Source organism: Symphalangus syndactylus, chromosome 13 (assembly GCF_028878055.3).
Source record: "Symphalangus syndactylus isolate Jambi chromosome 13, NHGRI_mSymSyn1-v2.1_pri, whole genome shotgun sequence".
Lineage (NCBI taxonomy): Eukaryota > Metazoa > Chordata > Mammalia > Primates > Hylobatidae > Symphalangus > Symphalangus syndactylus.
In genome coordinates this window covers 23065263-23078407 of record NC_072435.2, presented here as the reverse complement: position 1 = coordinate 23078407, position 13145 = coordinate 23065263, and the positions used below count along the sequence as shown (strand labels likewise).

At 54.8% G+C, this 13145-nt stretch overlaps 1 protein-coding gene across 4 annotated transcripts; it reads right to left on the bottom strand.

Annotated features, from left to right (window-relative positions):
- Positions 1 to 1863: 1863 nt before the first annotated feature.
- On the bottom strand, positions 1864 to 5981 carry ZNF579 (zinc finger protein 579). Of its 4 annotated transcripts, none has more exons than XM_063614924.1 (4): positions 5838 to 5981; positions 3044 to 4689; positions 2625 to 2775; positions 1864 to 2169 (listed from the first exon to the last, which is right to left on the bottom strand). In XM_063614924.1, exons 2-4 carry the CDS (start codon positions 4685 to 4687, stop codon positions 2156 to 2158), a joined length of 1809 nt encoding a protein of 602 aa, XP_063470994.1. In that variant the 5' UTR covers positions 4688 to 4689; positions 5838 to 5981; the 3' UTR covers positions 1864 to 2155. The 4 variants fall into 4 exon arrangements, with proteins under 4 accessions (XP_063470994.1, XP_063470992.1, XP_063470993.1 ...); XM_063614922.1 differs by lacking the exon at positions 1864 to 2169 and adding an exon at positions 2188 to 2476; XM_063614923.1 differs by lacking the exon at positions 1864 to 2169 and adding an exon at positions 2405 to 2481.
- Between the last annotated feature and the right edge of the window lie 7164 nt (positions 5982 to 13145).

Below are 13145 nucleotides of genomic sequence, written 5' to 3'. Positions count from 1 at the left end.
GAACCATTGAAGGTGCTGGAGGAAGGCAGGATGTCAAGAGAAGGAAAGAGAAAGGTGTTTATGGAAGATTAGCTGAGAGATATCCCTCTTCCTTCCACTCCTGGAACCTAAATAAACGGGTAAAAAAGAAAACAACTGGGCCAGGCGCGGTGGCTCATGCCTGTAATCCCAGCACTTTGGGAGGCTGAGGCAGGTGGATCACGAGGTCAGGTGGGTCACGAGATCAGGAGTTCAAGACCGGCCTGACCAATATGGTGAAACCCCATCTCTACTAAAAACACAAAAATTGGCCGGGTGCAGTGGCAGGTGCCTGTAATCCCAGCTACTTGGGAGGCTAAGGCAGGAGAGTTGTTTGAACCTGGGAGGCGGAGGTTGCAGTGAGCTGAGATCGTGCCACTGCGCTCCAGCCTGGGTGACAGAGCAAGACTCTATCTCGAAAACAAAAAACAAACAAACAAACAAACAAAAACCAACAACTGGAAGATGTGTAGAAATTGAAACTTCCCACCTCACCTCCAATTACTTGCAGTTTCTAAAATATGTAGTAATGGCCAGGTGCAGTGGCTCATGCTGGTAATCCCAGCACTTTGGGAGGCTGTGGCAGGGGACTTCTTTGATCCCAGGAGTCCAAGACCAGCCTGGGCAACATAGGGAGACACCGTCTCCACAAAAAACTTAAAAATTAGTCAAGCATGGCCGGGCACGGTGGCTCACTCCTGTAATCCCAGCACTTTGGGAGGCCGAGGCAGGAGGATCACGAGGTCAGGAGATCGAGACCATTCTGGCTAATACGGTGTAACCCAGTCTCTACTAAAAATACAAAAAATCAGCCGGGCGTGGTGGCAGGTGCCTGTAGTCCCAGCTACTCCGGAGGCTGAGGCAGGAGAATGCTGTGAACCCGGGAGGCGGAGCTTGCAGTGAGCGGAGGTCTCGCCACTGCACTCCAGCCTGGGCGACAGAGCGAGACTCTGTCTCAAAAGAAAAAATAAATAAATAAATAAAATAAAAATTAGTCAAGCATGATGGTGCAAACCTGTAGTCCCAGCTACTTGGGAGGCTGAGGAGGGAGAATCCCTTGAGTCAGGAGGTCGAGGCTGCAGTGAGCTGTGATCGCACCACTGCACTCCAGCCTGGGCAATAGAGCAAGATCCTGTGTCAAAAAAAAAAAAATCCTGTAGTACCCACCTCCTAGCCTTTGCCCCTGTTTTTTCTTTGTCTGGTGTTGTCTTCTCACAGATGTTTCTTTCTCATACCTGGTTCCCTCCATCTTCATTCAAATCAAACATCGCCTGGCCAGAGAAGCCCCGATCCCCAGTCCGGATCTGCCATCATACCATCTGGTGCTTTACTTTTGGTAGCCCTTATACCTGGTGCTAGATTGCATCCTGCCAGGACTTTTTTCAATGATGTAATGTTCTAGATCTGTGCTGTCCAATATGGCAGCCACCAGCCACATGGGGCTCTTTGGCCCTTGAAATAGTGAGACTGAGGTTGGGCGCAGTGGCTCACGCCTGTAATCCCAGCACTTTGGGAGGCTGAGGCGGGTGGATCACCTGAGGTCAGGAGTTCGAGACCAGCCTGGCCAACGTGGTGAAACCCCGTCTCTACTAAAAATACAAAAAATTAGTTGTGTGTGGTAGCAGGCTCCTGTAATCCCAGCTACTCGAGAGGCTGAGGCAGGAGAATCCCATGAACCCAGGAGGTGTAGGTTGCAGTAAGCCAAGGTCGTGCCATTGTACTCCAGCCTGGGCGACTAGAGTGAAACTCTCTCTCTCTCTCAAAAAAAAAAAAAAAAAAAAAAAAAGTGTGACTGAGAAACCAAACTTTTACATTTATTTCATCTTAATGACTTTACATTTCCGTATTCTAAATTTAAATGGAAATAGCCATGTGTGGCTGCTGGATACCATGCTGGACAGTGAAGATGTAGAATATCCCATCATCACAAAAAGTTCTCCCAGACTGGGCAATACAGTGAGACTCCATCTCTACAAGAAATTAAACAGTCAGCTGGGTGTGGTGGCATTCACCTGTAGTCCTAGCTCCTTGAGAGGCTGAGGCAAGAGGATTGCTTGGGTCTGGGAGTTTGAGACTGCAGTGAGCTATGACTGCACCACGGCACTGCAGCCTGGGCAACAGAGTGAGGGAAGAAAGGTTATGGAAACTTTTCTGAGAAAAAAAAAAAGTTATGTTGGATAATGCAGGGCTAGAATTCCAGCTCCTTCAGAGGAGGGTATTGGACTCCTTCTCCTCAGTGCTTAGTACCACCGCTGACATAGAGTAAGGGTGTGGTAGAGATTGACTGAGTAAGGCGCAGAGATTCCACAGGGCAGTGGTGACGATAATCGCGCGGAGCTTCCACAGGACAGAATGAGGATGATCTATCTTCTCACATTCCTGTTTCTTCTCAACCCCGCCTTCACCGGCTTCTTGCTTGGTTGAGGGCCACATATTTTCTGATGCAGCTGTGTCCCTCCTGCTCTGAACCCAAGCTCAGGGTTGGCTGGACAAATCCTGACTCGCCCCAGCGACCCCAGCCTGCCCCACCTCCACAGAACACCTCGCTCTCTTGGGTTTCACGAACTCACATTTATTCACAGACAGACAAAGGGACAAGGACAGACCTTTGCTCACTGGGGACCCCCAGGGTCTGGCAGTTCCAAAGAGGTGATGGTGTCCAGTGTGTGTAACGGGGGACAGGCAGGCGGGGGCGTCCCCACCAGTCTCCATCCCTCTGGCCAACTGTCCGCCGCCTTTTTTTCCAAGTCGTCCTGCCTTAAGACACATGTTGGGGTGAGCGGTTCCTAACCAGCATCAGGGGTTCTGGGGGCGGGCGATGGGGGAGGAAGGGGCAATCCAGGGCCCCCCACTCCTTAGTGTCAAGGGCGTGAAGGGGACGGGTGGGTAGTCAGAGGAGGTGGCTCCTTCAACTTCCCTCCTCCATTCTGCAAACCGGGGAGCTCAGGCGGAGCGGCGGAGGGCAGGGCGGCGAAGGTCAGGAGGCCAGGCCCCCCAGCCCGCGCAGGTGAGCCTTGCTGTCTACCTCTTCCTCCTCCATCTCGAAGGCTGAGTGGTCTTGGCTGTCGAAACAGGAGGCGCTGAGGAAGACAGGGGGAGCCGGCGGGGACTGGGGTGGGGTCCCCGGAGAGGGCGGCTCTTCCTTAATGTTTGCGAGGGAGAGCGGGAGCCCTTCTTCCTCCTGCTCGGCCTTCAGGGGCGGCAGGGGCGGTGGCGGCGACGTCGGGGCCTGGGCCTGCAGTGCCTGCAGCGCGGCGGCCCTTTCCAGCTCTGCGCGGTGGCAGCGCTGGTGGCGCAGGAGGCTGTAGGCGCGCGAGAAGCGGCGCGGGCAGCGGGGGCACGGGTGCGGGGCTGGGCCCCCCGCGTGCACCTGTGCGTGGCGCGCCAGGTCGGCCAGGCGCTTGAACTCCCGCTGGCAGCGCACGCACTGGAAGGGGCGCGCTCCCGAGTGGGTCACCCCGTGCTGCCGCAGGTGCGCCCGGCGCCTGAAACCTTTGCCGCACTCTGGGCACCAGAAGCGGGGCTCCCCGGCGGGGGCCCGAGCCGGGGCGGCGTCGCCTCCGTTCTGCCCGCCTTCTCCCCCTTCCGAGGCACCCCCGCACTCCGCCGCCTCGCCCCCCTCCGGCCCCCTGGCTGAGTTCCGTGCACCCGAGGCCTTGTCGTCCTTCTTGCCCGCCGCGGGCAGCGGGGCCAGCAGGCTGAGGGGGCCGTGGACGCGGCGGTGCTGGCGGAGGTAGGAGGCGAGGCGGAAGGCCAGGCCGCAGTCTGGACACACGAAAGGGCGGTCGGTGGAGTGGACCAGCCGGTGGCGCGACAGGGACCAGGGCCTGGCGAAGGCCTTGAGGCAGATGGAGCACTGGTGTCGCTTGGGGCGTGGCGGGGGCCCCCCTTCACCCTCCTGTTCGCCCTCGGGGCGCAGACACGGGTGCGCCTTGAGCTCGCCCTTGGTGGCGAAGGCTTCGCGGCAGCGCAGGCACAGCAGCGTCCAGTCTGCCTGGAGCAGGACCTGTTTCTCCTCCTGCCGCCCGGCCGCCAGCGCCAGCTCGGCCCTCAGCTCTGCTGCCCCGGCCTCGGCCTCCTCGGACTCCGACTCCCGGGGCTCCGCGGCGCTGGTGGGCGCAGCCAGTGTGGCCGGCTCCCCCGCAGGCCACGTCTCAGGCCACGCTGCGGCCGCCTCCTCCTCCGTGGCCCCCGCCGCAGCCGTGGTGGGCTGCTCCGAGCCCCCGTCCTGCGGGCCCCAGCTGGGCTCGGCCGTCTCCTTGGCCACCCTCTCGATGGCCAGCTCGACCTCGCCGCCCGCGTGCTCCTGAGCCAGGTGGCGCCTGAGCTGGGCGGGTTCCGGGAAGGTGCGGGGGCAGGCGGCGCAGCGCAGCGGGGGCTGGGGCCCGTGGCCGCGCAGGTGGCGGGAGAGGTGGGCCGGCCGGCGGAAGGCCTTGGGGCACAGCGGGCAGGCGTGGGGCCGGAGCCCCGAGTGGCTCAGCCGGTGCCGGGAGAGGTAGTAGGGGAAACGGAAGAGGCGGCCGCAGGTGGGGCAGGGCAGGGGCGCCCTAGGGGCTCCAGCGCCCCCCCTGCCACGGCCACGGCCTCGACCACGGCCTCGGCCACGGCCCCGGCCTCGGCCACGGTGAGGTGGGCTGCCCTGGGCGGGTGGAGGAGGCTGCGGATCCATGCCTGTGGGGAGAGAGGGGAGATATGGGAAGCGGGGCAGAGATAAAAAGAGGTGCGTGGGGTGTGGCAGAAGGAGAAGCAGAGACAGCGATGGAGAGGCAGAGAGGGTCAGGTATTCAGCCAGGAGAGAGATATGAGACAGAGACAAAGATGAGAGACACCTAGGAGAGGCGAGAGACGGAGAGACAGGAAGAGAGAGATCAGAGACAGAGCGACAGAGCAGGGAATAGAGACAGGAGAAGGCAGAGATGGGAGATACAGAGAAGTGGGGATGGACAGACAGAGACCAGGAGACGCAGAAAGACAGGATGGTGAAAGGCAGAGCAGAGAAGAGACGGAGGAGAGTGAGGAACACCCAGCAGAGAGACAGAGACACAGAGAAGAGGAAACAAAGAGACTTGGAGACCCAGAGGCAGAGATAGTGCAAGCGCAGAGATCAGAAAGCAGTGGCGGGTTGCCGGCCAGGGAGACAGGGAGACAGAGACACAGAGGGAGTGAACTGGGCAGAGGCACGGAGGGGGACAAAGTCAGCGAACCGCTTCTACTCCAGGCCCCCCGGCCAGGCTGAACGTTTTGGGAGGAGCTGGGACACAGCCCATGGGGCCTGAGTGGAGGGGGTGGGATTCGAAGCCGGTAGGCCCGGGAAATGGAGTGTGTTCCCGGACGCCAGGGGCTGGGAGAGGTCGGGGAGTAGGAGGGTTCAGACTTCTGGTCTGAGTTGGGAGGGGGCTAGGGGCCCAGACTCTTGGGGCTGATGGGGATGGGAGCTGGGGATTGAGACTCCTGGGTCCAGGTCATGACAGATTGGGGAATCTGGACTCCGGTATGGAGGAGGTGTGGATTCCTGGGTCCCGGTGGAGGAGGGGCTGGGGAGGGGGCTGGGCTCCCAGGACAAGGGGGAGGCGGGGGCTGGGGACCCAGCTGCCCGGAATCCCCAGGGAGGAGGCAGCTGAGGGCCAGACCCCTGGACTCAGGAGGGAGGCAGGTGGGGGTCGGGGGTCCCAGGTCCTAGAGGGGGGCCAATCTTCTCTGGGCCAAGCCTGCAGCTCCCTGAAGGCATGATCAGCAGAATTGGGGCCGGGTCGAGGTCCTGAGGATTTCTTAGCCCTGGGCCTGGGGCTTGGCCCTGGTCACTGGGGCCGGGTTCTTACCTCGCCTCCTTGGCTCCTTTCTTCCTTCCCCACGGCCGGCCAAACGCGGACGGTGGTGGCAGGGAGGGAGGGGGGCCTGAGCGTGGTGGGGGGTGGAGGAGGAGGCTGGGCTCGGTGTCACTGCCTAAGCCTTCCCCCCGGAAACCTGGCCTTTCCTCGGAGCCTGAAAGAGGAAAGACTGGCTGGGAAGCCGGAAGCGGGAGGATGGGGAACCTGGAGAGGGGAGGAGGGCAGCTTGCACTACAGGGTCTTGTGAGGGGAGGGGACTGGGGGCCTGTCCCCCGGGCTCCCAGAGGGCGGAGGGTGCTGAGGGCCTGGGACACTGGGTCCAGCTACCCCCGGCTCCCCAACATGCACACACACATATTCATTCATTCCTTCAACAAATACACATTTATCAAGTCCTGTCTGTGCCAGGCACTGTGTCAGGCCAGGGGGGTGGCTGGGGGAGGAAGATGAATGAATCAGTGACAGAGGCTTCAGAAAGTACCGGCACTCTGGATTAGAACCTGGCTCCAGCCTTCCCTTGGCTGTCTGGGTGAAGGATTCTCCCACTTTGAGCCTCAGTTTCCCCCTTTGTGAAAGCCCCTGCATATACTCATTCAACCCTACGCGACCAATATTTACTGAATATCTACTACGGGCCAGCCTGCATATATTTGTCTACATATATGCATATTCACTGGGACCTTAGCAGCCAATGTTTACTGAGCACCTACTATGGGCTGGTGCTGTCCTTGGTGCTGGAGCCACAGTGGCAAAAACCGGAGCTCACTGATGGGGAAGGCAGATAGACACGGATCAATCACGCTGGAATGCGTGTGGGGGAACGTGTGCTCCGAGGCCGGGAACTGCTATGGGAATGCAGAGAACAGAAGGCACTGAGCTGAGCTCACACTGGGAGGAGGTGATTCCGGAGGTCTTCCTGGAGGCAGCAATGTTTCAGCTGAAATTGGCAGAATGAAACCAACCTGGCGACATCTCAGAAACCTATTTTGGAACAGAAAAGGCATTTTGCAGGAGTATACCCACAGCTTGACGCTGTTTGTTTAAGGTTACATTCCTGCCAAACAGTGCTAATGAGAGTGTGAGCAAACAGGTCCTTTCATACACAGCTGGGGCAAGTAGAACTTGGAACACTCTTACCGAGCCAGCAATTCCAAGAATTTATTCTTCAGAGGCATCTACTCGGAACTGCACGAAATAATGTCTGCGCCAGGTTAATCGTTGCAGTACTGCACATCACTGCAAACAGCTGAAACCAATCTAAACACCCATCTGTAGGAGAATTGAGTAATAAATCATGACTGATCCACCCAGTGGAATACTAGGTGTCCATAGAAAAGAACAAAGAAGCTCACCGTGTGAATATATGGTAAGTCTCCATGTGATAACCTGTGGAAGAGAAAAATGGAAGGTCAAGTACAGCCTGCAGCCTGTTCTGGGTTTGTGTGTGTTCTGGGATTGTGTCCAGATGAACTGGAACAAGAGAGAAGAAACTGAAACTGGCAACATAATCTAACTTCCAGGACAGAAATTTACTACACTCTATCCTTCTGTTTTTTTGTTTGTTTTTGTTTTGTTTTGTTTTGTTTTGAGATGAGATCTCCCTCTGTTGCCAAGGCTGGCTGGAAGAAGTGCAGTGGTGTGATCTCGGTTCACTGCAGCCTCGACCTCCCGGGCTCAAGCAATCCTCCCACCTCAGCCTCCTGAATAGCTGGGGCTACAGGAGTGTGCCACCATGTCTGGCTAATTTTTGTATGTTTTGTAGAGACTGGATCTCCCTATGTTGCCCAGGCTGGGCTTGAACTCCTGGGCTCAAGCGATCCACCTGCCTTGGCCTCCCAAAGTGCTGGAATTACAGACATTAGCCACTGTGCCTGGCCTTTCATACTTTTTTAATTCAAAACCGTGTGAATGTGCTATATACTCAAAAAAGTAAAGGAGGCCAAGCATGGTGGCTCATGCCTGTAATCTCAGCACTTTGGAAGGCCCAGGTGGGCAGATCACCTGAGGCCAGGAGTTCAAGACCAGCCTGGCCCACATGGTGAAACCCCGTCTCTACAAAAAATACAAAAATTAGCCAGGCATAATGGCACATGCCTATAATCCCAGCTACTCAGGAGGCTGAGTCAGGAGAATGGCTTGAACCTGGGAGGCAGAGGTTGCAGTGCGCTGAGATCCTGCCATTGCACTCCAGCCTGGGTGACAGAGCAAAACTCCATCTCAAAAAGAGAAAAAAAGTAAAGGAAAAAGAAATGCATGGGAATTATAAAAATAAATGAAATGAAAAATAATAGCTTACTCTTGTGAGCATATTACAAATGTGAACCCATTTACTCCTTGCTTTATGAAGTAGGTACCATTATTTTTCCCTTTTACAGAGGATGAAAGTGAGGTACTAGAAGTTTCCAAACCTAGTGAGTCTCAGTAAGAAGTTTCACTTCACAAACAGATAGGAGAAATGATAGTGGATCAGAAGCATGATTTTTAAAAAATAATAATAAAAGGCCGGGCGCAGTGGCTCACACCTGTAATCCCAGCACTTTGGGAGGCCAAGGGGGGCATATCACTTGAGGTCAGGAATTTGAAACCAGCCTGGCCAGCAAGGTGAAACCCTGTCTCTACTAAAAATACAAAAATTAGCTGGACATGGTGGTGCGCGCCTGCAATCCCAGCTAGTCCGGAGGCTGAGGCAGGAGAATCGCTTGATCTCGGGAGGCGGAAGTTGCAGTGAGCCGAGATCGCGCCACTGTACTCCAGCCTGCAACAGGGCAAGACTCTATCTTAAATAAATAAATAAATAAATAAATAAATAAATAAATAAATAAAATAGGAATGGAGTCTCACTATGTTGCCCAAGCTAGTCTTGAATTCCTGAGCTCAAGCAATCCTTCCACCTCAGCCTCCCAAAGTGCTGGAATTACTGCCATTAACCACCGTGCCCAGACTAGGGGCATGCTTTTTCAAAGCACCTTGTTCGTAACACTATATTTTAAAGAATATGTACCATGGAATAAAAGTCTGAAAATATCCGTGGTACTAATAGGCACCAAATTCAAGATATAAGTTATGTTTGAGATAGGAGAGGCAATCAGATCTTGGAGGGAGTGGTCTGCGGGGAGTCATTTGTATCCCTAATATTTCAAAGCTGGTAGTCAGAATATGGGTGTGTGTATTTTAACATTCTTTTTGTAAAATACACTTAAAATTTATAATCGTAACCATTTTAAATCACACAGCTCAATGGCATTAAGTAAATGTTGCACAACTATCCACATTGTCTAGTTCCAGAACTTTTTTTTTTTTTTTTTTTTTGAGACAGAGTTTTGTTCTTGTTGCCTAGGCTGGAGTGCAATGGCGTGATCTCGGCTCACCGCAATCTCCGCCTCCCGGATACCAGCGATTTTCCTGCCTCAGTCTCCCAAATAGTTGGGATTACAGGCATGCGCCACCACACCCAGCTTATTTTGTATTTTTAGTAGAGACAGGTTTTCTCCATGTTGGTCAGGCTGGTCTCAAACTCCCGATCTCAGGTGATCCACCTGCCTTGGCCTCCCAAAGTGCTGGGATTACAGGCATGAGTCTCTTTCTTTCTTTCTTTCCTTTCTTTTTTTTGTTGGTTTTTTTTTTTTTTGGTAGATATGGGGTCTTGCTTTGTTCCCCAGCCTGGCCTGAACTCCTGGTCTCAAGCAATCCTCCCGCCTGAACCTCCTAAAGGGCTAGGATTACAGGCATATGCCACCATGTCCAGCCTAGTTCCAGAACTTTTTTTCATCAGCGCAAACAAACCCTAAGCCCATTAGCAGTCATTCCCACACTCCCTTCTATCCTCAGCCCCTGTCAACTAATAATCAGTTTTCTGTCTCTATGAATTTGCCTATTCTGGACATTTCGTATCAATGGAATCATACCATATGTGTTCCTTTGTGACTAGCTTCTTTCACTTTGCATAAAAGTTTCTCCTCTTCCTCCACAAAGGACATTGCCCCCCTCTTTTTAAAAATTGAGACAGGGTCTTTCTCTGTCGCCCAGGCAGGAGTGCATTGGTGCAATCACGGTTCGCTGCAACCTCCACCACTAGAGCTCAAGCGATTCTCCCACCTCAGCCTCCCAGATAGCTGAGACTACAGGCATGCACCACCATGCCTGGCTAATTTTTGTTTTTGGTAGAGACTGGATCTCTCCATGTTGCCCAGGGTGGTCTTGAACTCCTGGGCTCAGACGACCAGCCCACCTCGGCCTCCTGAAGCACTGGGATTACAGGCGCGAGCCACCGCACCCGGCCAGCATAACGTTTCTAAGCTTTATCCGTGCCATAGCATCAGTCGGTTCTTCATGCCTTTTTGTGGCTGCATAGTATTCCTCTGCTCGAGTGCAGTCATCCCTCGGTGTCCGCAGGCGATTGGTTCCAGGACTGTCCTCGGATTCCAAATCCCCGGGTGATCGAGTCCCTTACAGCCTCCTATCTGAGGGTGCAGAACCCACGGATGTGGAGGGCCGCTGTCGCCTACATTGTGTTTATCCATTCATTTGTTGATGGACATTTGGGTTGCATCTATCTTTGGGCTATTGTGTATAAGTTTTTGTTTGAACAGCTGTTTTTAATTCTTTTGGGTATTACCAAGGATGTGTGTACTATTTTATCATCTATATTTTGAAGGCTTGAAAGATGGAGGAGGAGGAGGAGGAGCAGGAGGAGGAGGAGGAGCAGGAGGAGGAGGAGGAGGAGCAGGAGGAGGAGGAGGAGAAGGAGGAGGAGGAGGAGGAATAATAATGAATTCAGGAATGGAGGTGATAGAAAAGAAAACTTAAAGCAGAGAGCACAGCACATGGAAGGGGGTTTGCGCTCTGCTTCCCCAGCACATGGTGGGGGATGGGGTTGGGGGTCTTGCATTAGGGCATAAAGGAGGCCAGTATGGCGGAGAGAGGCCAGAGCTGCACCCAGCGACCGTGCCGGGCCTCCGAGTCCAGGCTGAGCTTGGACTCATTCCGAGTGCACTGAGGAGCCATTGAAAAGGTTTTAAGCAGGAGAGTCACATGATCCGATTAGTGTTTTAGAGAAATTCCTGTGGGACCCGCGTGGAGGCCGGGCCGGATGCAGGGGAGACCGAGGCGGGGAGCCGGGAGGAGGAGGGGCGCGGGCCCAGGTGCTGGAGGGGGGCCTGGGCCCCTCGACCTCCGGCTGGGAAGGCGGCTCCCTGGGCAGGGGGCGGGGCTCGTCGCTGACTGGCTCAGGGCTGGACTCCCGGATGCCAGTCCCACCGTCTCCCCCTCCTCATTGGCTCTCCTGCTTCCAGTCCCCCTCCCTCCCGTCCAGCCTCCAGCACCCAGAAATCCTATCATCTCACTCCTGAGCCCAGCACCCTCCCGTCCATGGCTCCCCATCTCCCTCGGAATAACACCCAGAGCTTCCCTAATGACCCCCACGTGCACCCCGGCCCTCAAGGCCCTGCTTGCCTGGACCCCGGGGCCTCCCTCCCTTCCTACCTCCCTCTCCGCGTTACACCGCCCTCTCGGCTCTGTCCCGAGTCAGGGCCTTTGCACTTGCGGTTGCCCCGGCCTGGAAAGCCGTCCCGAGGTTTCCATCCAGCTTCCCTTACGTCCCTCACTCCTACAGCTCCCTGGAGACATCTATCTGGTCCACCCAGGCTAAAATAGCCTCTCGTCACCCTCTGGCCTTCACCTTGCCTTAATTTTCTTTTTTCTTTTCTTTTCTTTTTTTTTTTTTGAGTCAGGGTCTCGCTCTGTCGCCCAGGCTGGCGTGCAGTGGTGCAATCCCAGCTCACTGCAACCTCTGCCTCTTGGGTTCAAGCGATTCTCCTGCCTCAGCCTCCCGAGTAGCTGGGATTACAGGTGCCTGCTACCACGCACAGCTAATTCTTTTTTGTATTTTTAGTAAAGACGGGGTTTTGCCATGTTGGTCAGTCTGGTCTCGAACTCCTGATCTCAGGTGATCCTCCCGCCTCGGCCTCCCTAAGTGCTGGGATTACAGACGTGAGCCACGGCGCCGGCCTTTAATTTTCAACATGGTACTTATCACGAACACACACTAGGCAACGTGTGAATGTCCCATGGATTGCCTATCTCTCCTCCCACTAGAATAAAAACTCCACGAGGGCAGGGGCTTGTTTTGCCTGTTTGCTTAACGGCTCTGCCCACAGGTGGCTGCCCGGGACAGACAAGGGGCTTAACAAGCATTTGTGGATGAATAAAAAGGGATGAAGGGTGAGAGGAGTGAGGCGGCTTCGGGCTTCGGTATTGGGATGTGAGGCCGTCCCTGAAAGGAAGAAGGCTCGGGGGCCCGGGGGAGACCCCCGCTCAGGCAAGCGTGCAGGGGGCTGGCTGGCTTCAAGGTCTGCACGCAGCCGTGTGAGTCGCCGGCGTCTGGCTAGTAATTAATGTTTTGCAACGGTTGAGATCGTCCTCAGGGTAAAATTCCCGCTCCTGTCCTCTCCTCGCTTCCCACCCCCCGCAACCTCAATCGGCCCATCTATACAATGGGGCCACTATGTGACGCGTTAGGTGCAGTGTCCAGCCCAGCATCGGGCGCTTTTGAGACACTGAGGAAATGCCATGAGTCCTTCTCGTTACCGCCCCAGAAGAGAAAAGGACTGTGGTGCAGGTGAGGTGGGTGGGAACCTCAGCCTCGCGTGGTCCCTATTCATTACTCCCTGGCCGGCGGCCATCTCCATGGCAACGCTGGCGCCTTTCCAGTGCGCAGCTCCCGGGCTGAGCCTGTCTCTAAGCCGGTCTTGGAGTGGGCGGGTCTTGTCCCTGGGGGCGGTGCCTGCCTCGAAGTGGGCGGGCCTTGTTTCTCGAAAGAAGATACTGTTTTTTTTTAATCAGAAAGCATGTCTGGTTTTTGAGTGGCGGCTGCAGAGTGGAGAGGACTGTCTCTAAGGTTTAGCTGATTTTATTCCCAAAGGATGAGCTTTTTTAAATAGGCAACAGTGGATCTCCATTCAAAAAGTCTCCCTTGTGTGCTAAACTCTTACTTATTTTCTCCTCCCAGAATATATGTCTTCCTCCTTTAAATTTTCCTTTCTTTTTCTTTCTTTTTTTTATTTATATTTTAAATTTTAATTAATTACTTTATTTTTTCAGACAGACGTCTCGCTCTGTCACCCGGGCTGGAGTGCAGTGGCGTGATCTCGGCTCTCTGCAACCTCTGCCTTCTGGGTTCAAGCGATTCTCCCGCCTCAGCCTCCCGAGTAGCTGGGATTACAGGCGTACACCACCATGCCCAGCTAATTTTTGTATTTTTAGTAGAGACGGGATTTCACCATGTTGCCCAGGGTGGTCCTG